This window comes from Vanacampus margaritifer, chromosome 1, assembly GCF_051991255.1.
Source record: "Vanacampus margaritifer isolate UIUO_Vmar chromosome 1, RoL_Vmar_1.0, whole genome shotgun sequence".
Taxonomy (NCBI): Eukaryota; Metazoa; Chordata; class Actinopteri; order Syngnathiformes; family Syngnathidae; genus Vanacampus; species Vanacampus margaritifer.
The window spans coordinates 26328328-26340915 of NC_135432.1; the positions used below are offsets into that span (position 1 = coordinate 26328328).

Genomic DNA, 12588 nt, shown 5'->3' on the forward strand with positions numbered 1-12588 from the left:
CCAGTAGTTGGCACTTTTTTTTCCCCGTGCCAATGTTTAGTTTTCTATTTAATAAAATGGAATGATTCAACTGATCTGTATACATAAATCTGACTCACAGATCCTCACAGTTAGTTTTGTTTATGTTGTATGTCATGTTCATGGAGTTATTTCTGAGTGTGTGCCTGTCTGAACATTAAAGCAACCTAAGTGGATGTGACCTTTCATTTACATTGTTTTATGGGGCAGTTACGTTGGAGCTGAATGAACTCTGCCTAGCAACAAGTAGTGGCACTGACAGTAAAAGAAGATACTGTAGCCAACGTATATGGTTGGCACTTGGCACCCGACTTTTTCCCATCTAAAAATGTCTGCAGCTCCAGTAGTTTAAAGGATTTACAAGACAAATGCACACGGAGCACACAAAAATGGGCAACAGGAATTGTAATTACGTGGACACAGTCCACATACTGCGCCGGTGCAACAAATCTTCCAGGCAGTACTTTGAACTGAGCACGTTATACATAAAAACATAAATAAGGAGTTTATTGTTAAAATAAATAGGATCCCCTGCATAAATACACAAGCTAGAGGGGATAGATTAGAATAATGAGCACAATGCCAAATAGTAAGCCAACACATAGCCATAATATGCTCTTGCAAACTTGACAGACAAACAATATTAATCATGTTGACCACTACATCGTCAAAAACGGTTAGTTACATTGCATCGAAGATATATTTCCTTATACCTTGATAAATTATAGTCAGCCAGCGAGCATGTGACTGCCGATAAAACTCTTGAGATCTACACTATGTGTGACGTAGGATGGCAATCAATGGCCTTTTTAATCCAGACATATCATTGTGCTGTGATGTAGTTTACTTGAAAGATTTCTAGGTGGTGGTGTCCTGCCTCTGTTGCAGCTCAAATAAAACCTCCAAGATCAAAAAGTGCCAGATTGACTTTGCACACTGATTCGTGTCAGTGATGTTGATACAGAATAGCAACATAGGGGGGGAAAAGCACACATTTCGTCTTTCTTCTGACAAGCAGTGAAAAAGTGCTTTTGATGAAGTTTTCTGTTCGGCCAGCGGAAATTCCCACTTTTTCCCAATTATGCAGACGGGCCAGTCAACTTGTCAAAGGTTGCATTTCACAAAACTTAATCCTTCCTTCTCCCACTGTTCCACTCTTCCCTCCTCCCTGTTTCTCTCATTGTCTTGTTCCAAATTTTTCTCCACATCTTTGCCCCTGGGCCTCATGCAGCAGGCCCACTGGATGCCAATTTTGCCCTCACGATCACGATAAGGAAGGTCTGTTCTCAGAAGAGAAACATGAACAAAAATAAAGTTAAGCTAAGCTTTTCTTGGAAGCAGTTGCTTTAAGAGAATAGAGATGAGCCAGCTGTCGACATTGTGGGCAAAGATTTGGGGAAAGAATGACAGAAGATGAGGGAAATATTTAAAACAAGAAAGCCAGTTTTATGAGTGAGAATGGGCAAACATGATACTCGACGGGCTTGATAAGAAAGAAAGAATTGGCACCAAGGTTACAATTAGAAGCAGGATATAAAGGTGGCAGGCATCCAGATGTGTCCCCACACACACACACACACACACACACACACACATAAAGTATTCTGCAAGTTAATGTGTCGAGGTGGTCCCAAATGGGAATGAAATGCAAGAAAGGAAACACCTTGAACTTATCACACTTGTAACAGCTGCTTAACTCAATCTACAACCAGACTGATGATAAGGCTTTGGCCCCTCAAACTGTACCTAACACTAAAATTAATCTAAATACATCTTATGGTTTAGACCATTGCTACAGACTGTGCTTGAATGGTGGTGTTTTTCTCCTAAAATTAGATACAACACAAGTAAATCATCTACTCGTGGAAGTGCAACCAATAAATTTGCTGTTTTTTTAAATGTCTGTTCTTGAATATGTTTTGTTGCTGACAGGCTTCAAGTGTGCGCCCCTAAATATTTTACATGAGCTCCGAAAATTTCTGCTTAGAGGCCACTGTGCTCCTAGTAAAAAAGTTAGTCTGGAGTCCTGATTTAATCCACCTCCCACCCTTCTTCGAGTTTAGAGATGGAGCCCATAGACCCCTTGCCCCGCCATATCCGACCACTCCTTTCCTGAACATCCAGCTGTGATTGATATCATCAAGCAACATGCTTGTATAGAGCGATTACAGTGCGGCTGATTACAGAACATCCTGCTGTACTGAAGCTCCACCAAAGAATGTTAAACCTGGACTCTATAGCCGTGTTTACATGAAGCCATGTATTCTGATTAGAATGAATCCAAATAGCCAAACGTAATGAAAATGCCCCATATGAACACCTCAATCGGAATGAAAAGGGTGAATCTGAATGAATTGACAGGGGTAGGTTATCACCATGGTGATTGATAACTATACTTTCTATAGTAGTTTTTTATATTAATAAAAATTGTAAGAACATTATCCAATGTTTTACATTTAGCTTGATTACAGCATGATTAAACGGTTCGGCTGGCAGTTAGAAAGTTAGCACACAGTGCAAATGTTTAAAAAAAACAACAACAACAAAAAAAAAGCTATGTCTAAAATTAAACTGAAGAAAGAGGCAAACACAATAAACTTTTTATGACCGTTAATGAATAATAAAGAACTCTTTATATCTCTTCAAAAGAATTTCTCAATTCAGCTAAAATAGAATATGATAGAGGGTGCTGGAGTTTTTGCCCTCAAGTTTCGACAGCTGCCAGCCTCTACCTACCCACCCTTACCCGCTCCAAGCCCCTACCCAACTCAACTCTGTCTATTCATAAGAGCATCCCTCCATCAATGAGCCTTTCACAGAGGCAGCAGGGCGGCTTTGGAACGAGCTTGCAGCTCTTTCTGAGGAATGCGACAGGGCGGCTACTGCATTAGCGCACGTCTCGAGACTTCTGCTCCCATTGTGCTATATTTCAACACTTTACTGTGCAAATAATGCATCTACTATGCTCATTGATATTAAAAAGTCAGTATTAAAAGAATACATGGAGTCAAACTCAAGACCTGCAGGCCATATGCGCCACTCCACATCATTTCATGTGCCCCGTGGAATCGTGACACCATTTTTCCTTGAATTCTGCTTAAAACTAATAATTGATCATAAACGTGATAATAATTAAATGCAGGTCATATGTTGGGGCGATTTAAAGTTCTCACTAATACATAATAGGTAAGGGACAGGAAATATTAGCCGCTTTTCCACCAACAAGCAAGCCCAGGATCTTAGAGTTCCGGATAAAGGGAGTTCTTGGTTGTAAAAGTTCCACAGGGAATTTGTAGTTGTGTTTCGACAGCGTCTTAGAGTTCTTGGTAATTTATTCAAATGAGTTTGATGACGTATGAGTTTGAGCCCAGCCGATGTAAAAACAACCCCCCCCTCACCCCCAATTTGACCAACCAACCAGCTTTGGTCAGTGCAGCCCGCCCCCTCAAAGTTCCAGCCTGGCTCAGCAAGACCCTGCTGCTGAGATAGTACTCGGATCCCCGCTGGGGAATTTAATTACCCCGGAAATTGTTGGTGGTGGAAAAACGCGCAAACTGAATTTTACCAAGGTAAATCTAAAAGTTCTCCAAACGTTCCGGCGGTGGAAAAGCCCCTATTGTCGCAGAACATGCTTACTCCTTACAGAGAGATTTTTATAGTGCTCACTAACGCAAGGCCATGCAAATGAGTAAAATTAAATAAATAAATAAAGTAAAAAAATTTAATGATGCAATGATAGGACAAATGTTTATTAATAAGTACTGTGGTTTTTTTTTTAAATATTATTTTTAAGTTTTATTATTTGCTTATTGAATTGGCTGACATTGCAGAATAGCCAAAGGCCATAGGTTAATTCTTATTTGTCAGTGATTTTAAAGCGTCTTTGAGGGTTTACAAAAGCGCTATATAAATCTGATGCATTATCATTAGTATTATTGCAATTACTACTTAGCATTTGAGTATTATAATGTGCAAGATGTTATAACACACACAGACACGCACATACAAGTTCCATTAACAACTTTTACACTTTGGGTCTTACCTTGCTCTCGCACTTCCTGTGAGCGGCTGTCTTGCATACTGAGAAGGGAAGGTAGACACACAGAAAGACAGATTAAGAATATGGTCTTATTTTTGCTCCGTTGGCCAAACAATAACCACAGAAGAAATTTAACATTATTTCATTACAATCAATATGAACATTGTGACGTCTAATAGCCAAATGGTGTCGAGTCATGTTACAAAGTGAGTGAATGTAGCCGTGAACATTTGAATTACTTCTGAACCCAGATGGAAACAAACTCAAGTTGTTAGTCTCTTGTCCATATCTGACTATACAGAATGACCTAAGTGTTTCATAAGTGTCTCCTTATGGACTGTGACTTTGACTAATGGTGACCTTTCAAAATGAGTCCATGTGGACTCATGATGTTCATGTTGTTAAAGTTAGGACAGAACACTTGTCTCTTTCCTTCAAATTTTACTCATACTAACAACACGCATCAATTTATAAAAGGCCAAACAGTGGCCAACATGCAGTTGCACTACATTACCTCGGCAGAAGGAGCCTGCGTTGTCCACGTTCTGGTGACACACGGTGCACTGACGCCTTTTTTTAAAGGTCTTTTCCTTGAAGACGTGAGGCTCCCCCTTCCCTGACTAGTGGTCACAAACAAAAAAAAGGACAATCAGAAGAGCTGCTGGCATACACCAAGAACACAAGGGAGTCAGCCTAAAATAAATATTCTTCTCTTTTTTTTGCCTAGAATTTCACACACAGATAAAGTTTAATTTATTCCTCTTCGATTTTTGCAATGAAATTACAATGTAATCAAAACAATCAATTGAGATTTTTAGTGTATTGGCTTAAGTTTGTATGCACATTCACCCACGACTCCTTTTGCCTGTTTTACCGTTGGTTGTGTAACAGTCCTAAAGAAATAATCCCCGTGGTTCCCGCTCATACCACATCATAATCCTAAACTTGTGTGTGTGTGTGTGTGTGTGTGTGTGTGTGTGTGTGTGTGTGTGTGTGTGTGTTGTCTTGTTTTTGTTACATAGTGGGGCCAACAATCTGGGATTTCAGTGTTGTGGGGCCCACCCATCCATGTGGTGCCATTTTGCTGGGCCCCGCAAGTTTAGACCTCTTTTTGAGGGTCAAGATTTGGTTTTAGAGTTTAGGTTTGAATTGGGTTATGGTTGAGGTTAGGGTAAGGAATAGGGGTAGGCAATCATTTTTGATGGTTGGGGTTAGGAAATGCATTATGTCAATGACATGGCCCGACAAAGATAGTAAAACAAACATCTGTGTGTGTGTGTGTGTGTGTGTGTGCGTGCGTGCGTGCGTGCGTGCGTGTGCATATATATACATGTGCATGTGTAATCAGATAAAAGCAAAGGTAGCTAACATCAATGCATGTTCAATAGCGCTTGTCCTCATAATCATCGCAGATGAGCAGGAACCTATTCCAGGTGATTTGGGGTGAGATCTGGGGTACATTCTCGACTGGTCAATCGCAAGGTACATATAGACAAACACCCGATCACGCTCAAATTAACACTTATGGACAATTTAGCATCTTCAATGAACTTAACATGCATCTTTTTGGAATGTGTTTTAGCTCAAGAACAAGCAGACCATGCTAACACTACACAGGAAGCTGAGATCCAAGGTTCAAACCCCACTAACCTCAGAATTTTGAGGCAGACATGCTAACCACAGTCTTATGGATCCTGACGTGACACAGCAAAGGCTCTGAACATGAGCACTCTCATGGCTACAGGCTGTAGTTTGGATGCTTAGATGCATGTTAGCAAAGGATGAGGAACATTTGTGAAAAGGAGGTGTCTTTCTGGAAACAAGGAAAAGTATGGAGAAGTGACGGAGTGTTTTTAACTCATCTGCTTCTGAACAAGAGAGTTTTTGTTTCCTCTGAGGTGACTCCTTGGTAACAAAGACACTAAATTGTTTGCGCACTTTTTCCATGATCCTGGCGCTCCGACTCAGCTCTCGAGGCTGGTCATTGTTTGGACAGCTGCCTGCTTGTTGGCATTGCCCACTACCAGCTGTGTTCAGTGGCTCTTAGTACAAGTGGATGGAGCGGTAGGCACACTGGTTGGATCAGATTAGTTATGTAACATGTTGTGTCGGGAAAAGTCACACCAATTATTAAATATCTGCTGATCATACTTTTGGAAGGATTTCTAATATAATAGATATTCACTTCATTCAAATCAATAACGCATGCGAATTTGCATAGAGTACAGTAGAACTGGAACACAATCTGTCGCCACATTTCATCATGACATCACATACCTTAGCTTTTTCAAATTGCACCACTTGTAGACAACAAACCCTCACATGTCATTTGACCAAGGCAGAGCAACAAGTAAATGGCTTGGAATTCTTTTCTACCAGCTTATTTTGAATGTGGGATGCGGTTACACATGTTCTCTTTACTTTCCCTTTAATGACAAAAAAAAATGAATAATGTATAAAAATGTGTGTAAACATTAAATTATATTTGTTATATAATAAATCTAACATAGATAACAAAAACATATTGAATTTAGCCAGTTGGCGGGAAGCTAGCTACAGCATGAGTTATGCAGAACTGACCACGGCTGCCTGTGGTTGGCTTTATATTGTGCTCTTGATGCCTCTCAAACAGAGGAATTCTGCCAAACACTTATTTTAAATGTTTATTTCACCAATGTGGTTTCGCTAACAGCAACAATGTGCTAACTTAAAGTTATGGTGAGCCTCATGTATGCTTTTATGAGTGAGTTGCGGTTAGGGTTAGCGAAAATTTAGAACATAAATATGTTCCAATAACAAGATGGAATTAGTATGAGACGACAAGCGATAGATAAAAGACCTCTGTCAAGGTCAAATTAATTACAAACGTTTTCAAATAAAAGAAGAAACAGCTAGGACCGGAAGCTGACATATTTTTTGTTTTTTTGTGAAAAAGGTCCATCTTCTCTCGGTGTCCCGTTTTTTGCCATGTCTATGTCAATCCCACAGTTGTCATAGCGATTCATACAATAAAACCACTAAAAGGGAATATAACTAGTAATTTACTTCCTATTTACTTCCGAATTCACATTTGCGTACTCATTTGGATCCGCATCTAATCGGTAGTAGGAGGGACTTATGTAGCAGAAAGACACCGAAATTACAACTACTTCCTGCTTTTGCATCTAAGAATTTAGCATTAGCGACGGATGCGCATGTCAGACATTCGGACACAGCCCAAATGTGCACCCTTATCCCCTAACCCCTCATTTACCATACTGTATAGTCCTGCACTAGTAGCCTACAGTGTATATAGTTCTCTCATTCTGTTTGGAGATTCAGACAGCCTGCTAACTAATTGCTCCACGTCGCACATCACCTGACTTTCGCACCTGTCATTACGCACCAGTGCATTGATTTTCTGCTCGCAATGCATCGTGGCCTATATCAACCTGTTGAGTGACCATCGATGCTCACTTCTTTTCCAAGAGCTTTGTGGATAATTTTGAGTGCACTACTATATATTTTTTTCTCTCTGGACACCGCTTCAAAATAGTGTGACCCCCACACTGTATAGAACACTATATATAGTGAATAGTGAGGACACAGCTCAGGTGTCCTGGATGGTCCAGTAAAAACATAAATAATATACAGTAGTGGGTAAACTTTTGAGCTCAAGCGCCACTTTTTATTTTCAAGACAAATGGGCTGGATCATTCATAGTTAAAACTGTTTATGATGATGATGATGATAGTAATAATAATAACAATAATAATTATTTTTAATTTGTATGTTATTTATTTATAATTAATTTAATGTTAATACCTAACCACCTATTCAATCAAATTGGGGGGGGGGGGGGGGGTAAATGTGTATTAAAAAAATGATATATCATTATTTGAAATAAATCAATTAACCATTATCTAATGAGGAAAAATAACTGAAAATTCTAAAAGCTCAGTGTGCTGGATTGAAGTGCTAAGCGAGCCATACTTTGCCCGTCCTTAATATACCATTAAAATAGTTGATCTACAGTTATTCAACTTACTATTAGGTAGTTTTAAGGTGATCGTTACATGATCCAAACATTTGAGCATTTTAACAACTTTGCGGAAGGTTTACAATGAAGGAAACAGAAAACAGCTGGTACAGTGTAAGCAGATCAGGACTTAAAAACAAGCCGGTCCCCAGGATAGTAATTACTGTCACCACTGGAATAGTTAAAAAAAAAAAACATCTTCCTCACTCTGATAGAATACTCAAGTTTCTGGTTAGATTGTTGTTGCTGGCGGGTAAAACACATCCAAAATGAGACAAATATAATTATTGACCCACAAAGTTAATGCACAACCACAATAAACCAGACACTGTCCGTCAGACATTACGGACTCTTTGTAGTAATGGACACGGAAATGCAGCTGCATTGTACACGTGTCCTTTTCAGCAAGCTACAAAGCATACCACAACTGAGACTAGTCTGCATTTACACTCAATGTAAACATTGCAAACCAATTTCATACATAGCTAAATTACAAGCATCTTTTCACACTCTCTTGCTTGGAATTATTTTGCCTTTTATCTACCTTTAATCTATTATTATTATTATTATTATTATTATTATTATTATAGGGCTTAGTTTACTTTTTTTTTTTTTTAAACATTCAAAAAGTACATCAAACTCAAGAATAATGTAACATCTAATTTATGCCCAACGGCAAAACTCAACTGAGAAGCACTTTTGAGTATTTTTTGAAAGAGTCAGTGGAAATTATTCTAATTCCCGTCCCTGCATCACCCCATATGCCAGGACAGACCACGACCCCTCAACATGTGCTACATGCACAAAAGCTCTTTTTTCCTTACTTTTCAGTTCCTCTAGCATTGAGACAAAGCAGAGATGTTTAAGTCAAAGAGATGCTGTCTAACCCGAAATTCCTCCCTTTCCTCGCCAGCCGTAGCAAGATTGAGCGAAGGAGGGGCTGCGCACATGTACAAGCGAGCCACACAGAAGGCAAGGTGCGCGCATGCACATGAATCAACAAACACATCGACACAGTGATGGCCATTGGTGAAGCTTCCTCGCTTCTTCCTCGTTTCTTTCCCTCTAAAAATAGCCCCAAAGTGGGACAAGTGTGGCCATTGTGTGGGAGGGGTGCATGACCGAAAGGGTGATTGGATATCGTGACCTCAGATTAGGCCGCAGATGGCGACACAGGAAACACGTGTCCATCTAATCGTGATGACTGACTGTGTGTGTCTTCAATTATATTTGATTATTACCCACATGAAACATAATACAATTCAAAGATTATTTTTGGTCACGATTGTCACAGACATGATACCTTGAGAAAAAGTGCAGTATGATAAGAATCTTGGATTATTTTACAGTCAGAGCAGTTTAGCAGTAGGACATTCAATTCAACAGCACATCAGAAAATTAAAGAGAGTGCTGAAGAGTTTTAATGGTACGTCGTCCACCTAAAACAACTGTTTTCCTGTTGAAAAACTGTGGCTGTATTCATTCATTGGTTTGTTTGTTATATCATGCTTATGTAAGTCCCACCCTCCATTGAAATTTTGTCACATGGGTTGCTATCAGGATGCCAGCATCATTTACTGGCATCCACTCCAGTTATTACATGCGTGTTAATTCATGTGTGTGTGTGTGTGTGTGTGTGTGTGTGTGTGTGTGTCCACTGGGTGGGACAGGCAGGGAAGGGAACAGAGAGTGCCTGTTCCTGAGGTGAGGTCAGTGCACCGCCACGGAGCACTTCCGTTCTTCAGCACTCCTGCTGTTAGCACACAAACAAGTACACACACACACACAGAAAATTTTCTCAAAGGACCAGTACTGACAGTCCAGCTGCATTCGTTCATGTTTACCAGCAAAATGCAACATCTGTTTTGCTTTAAAAATGCTAAGCGTGTGCAATGAAGTGGGCCCAGTGAGAGGATGGCATCATCCAAGCATCAGTCAGCTTGGAAGAAAACAGCTGTTGCTACTTGGAGATCACGTTGGACGTCATTTACATCTCAAGCTATCTTAAAGGGGACATCATGGAGTTTTGATTTTTTTTTCCATCTACACCGAAAGGCTATCGTATCAAAGCCAAAAGGTAAGCAGAGCTGCAATTTTAGTCTGTGCTTCAGCCACTCAGTCGTAACCACCAAGCACCATCCACCCCCTGCCCCAGTCACCACTGTAACAAATGCCCATTGGCAGTGAACAGCGACTCCATTGCATGAGACAGAACCACACCCTCAAAACAGTCATTTCAAGATGAGTGTCACAAGTGTCAGATTTATTTTTCCAGTGGTGAAATTTGCACCAAAAAATGCATAATATGCTTCCTTTAACGCTGCTGGCTAAATTAAGGTGAGAGTGGAAACCTGGAAAGAACAGCCTCCTCGTATCCAGCAATCACAGTTACACCCTGTAATGCAAACTATCCCAGACACACACCATTAATCTTTTCATTTACTCCCACTTTTAAGCAGACATTCATGATAAAAATTTCTTCCCAGGGTCACACATCAAATTAGGTTTTAGAATTTTACTAATAACAGCGCTATTGACGGAGGAAAGCTCAGTGGCACTGCAGACAATGTTATCTGCCTGCTGGTGGTTCTTTACGTCGTAAGGCAGGATGGGGACCCTGACAAGGCGTCATGATGTAGAGCCAACAAAAACAACAATCATTAATCATGCTGACAGGTAGACGCGAACGCACGCACGCACACACCTACACGATGTCAACAAGAGTCCCACGCTTAAGGATGCTGAAGATGTAGAATGCATTATGGGTAATCTGCATATTTCACGGACGGGTGGTTACATTTTAAACAGAAAAGAGGATAGACAGATATGCTGTGTGCATCTCTATTTTAAACATTATAATGGTCACACAAGTGTAACATTTATTTAATCGCAGTAAAACATGTAGCGGTAATCGATCAAATATGTAACTAGGTATACAGCTGTTGAATATTTTTACAATCCAGTTTTCTACCCGCTATCCCCTTGATTAATCGAGGAATCCGATAATAAATGAATAAAGAAATATAAAAAGGTTTTGTATTGCTAAACACAATAACGTGCATGTGATGCGCAGGCATTATATTTGTTCACCTGGGGTTGCCATTCTCATGTTCTACAGTAGTATCTGTGATTGTTAGTGAGTTTGGACTACAAAAGCGGAGCCAGGCCTGGTGAGTGACGTGAGGTGCAGCAAATGAAATGAAAGTGCAAAGTTGAATGAAGGATGAATGTGAGGTGAATTATTTGTGGTCACGTTTTCACAGCAGGGTACAGCACGGTGTCCTAGTGGGGAGCAAATCTTGCCCTAAAATAGTTCTGATGTGCGGGGTTCGATTCTCATGAGCCTCATGAACATACAGTAAGTGTTACGGATGGATGGATATTTTTTAATTCATAGGCATCAATCATAACTGCCGCAAAGAAAGACCAACTTAAAAATGGTTACAAGTCAGTCTATGCTATTTGAATCAGATTGACAGTGCTATGCCCCTGGACATAGAGCTGACAGTAACACAATTTATTAACTGACATATGCTCAGGAAATTACTTCAAAAAGAACATTATAAGGATTATGAGACTTGTTTGTTCATTTATTTCCATTCCCCAATTAAACCACTAAATTGTATTTAGGAAAATATCTGGGACCAGGAACAGGAAGTCAGGCAGACTAGGAAATACTCCCCCCCAAAAAACATAAATAAGTTATGAGCCATTTAATTATACGCATAACCTTCATAATTGAATCAATTATATATAAATGTTTAATAGAAAATACATCTGGGAACAGGAGCGTGAAGTCAGGCAAACAGACATGAAGGAAGTTACTGCAAAAAATTATAAGACTCGAAGGCTGATGATATATTTCATTGCTGCATATGCTAACTTTTTGGATCTGTATTAAATACAAAATCAATATTGAAAACAAAGGATAAAAGGCGCCGCCAGCTGGAGGCAGGGCAGCATTCCCTGATGTACCCATTAATACATGCACCACTGTGGCATACGAACATTCCCATATTCCACATGCTTGGAACATGTGTCTGGCTTTAATTATGAAATAAGACTGTGCGTGAGTTTACATATTCTGCTCATGTCAAAAAGGTGATTTGCGGCCTATGACAGTGAGGAGAGAAATTTTGTTATTCTCAACCAGAGTGCCATGGGAAAGTATTTTTCACTTCACTGGTCCGCAAATAATGTTCACTTCAAATTAACTTGACAGCTAATTCTGTAGTGTTAAAGTGAGTTAAAAATCTAGTATTAATTATTTTTGAGTTGCTGGGTGTTGATTTTGTTATTATTTGAACACTCAAAGTGAAGAAAAAGCTCTACGGGTGGTGTTATTTCAACGAGTCAAACTCATTGACTCCAGGCTGAGTTACCGTATACATCCGAGCTCTTTTCTCTCTTTTCTCATTTACCGTGAGTCGTGCGGGAACTAGAACTACAAGAAAGAATTTTGCGGCAACAAACATGTACTATCTCGTGGCGTACTTGTTAGTGTTGTTGCCCC

The 12588-nt window shown here is 39.8% G+C and overlaps 1 protein-coding gene across 4 annotated transcripts in view; it reads right to left on the reverse strand.

Moving 5' to 3' along the window:
* The window catches only part of tns2a (tensin 2a), a 49740-nt gene that overhangs the window by 29471 nt on the left and 7681 nt on the right, over positions 1-12588 (reverse strand). For all 4 annotated transcript variants that reach the window (XM_077543685.1, XM_077543695.1, XM_077543676.1 and 1 more), the window contains exons 2-3: positions 4572-4677; positions 4061-4098 (exon numbers count right to left, since the gene is read on the reverse strand). In XM_077543685.1, the coding sequence (XP_077399811.1) occupies positions 4061-4098; positions 4572-4677 (144 nt within the window). The remainder of the gene's footprint in view (positions 1-4060; positions 4099-4571; positions 4678-12588) is intronic.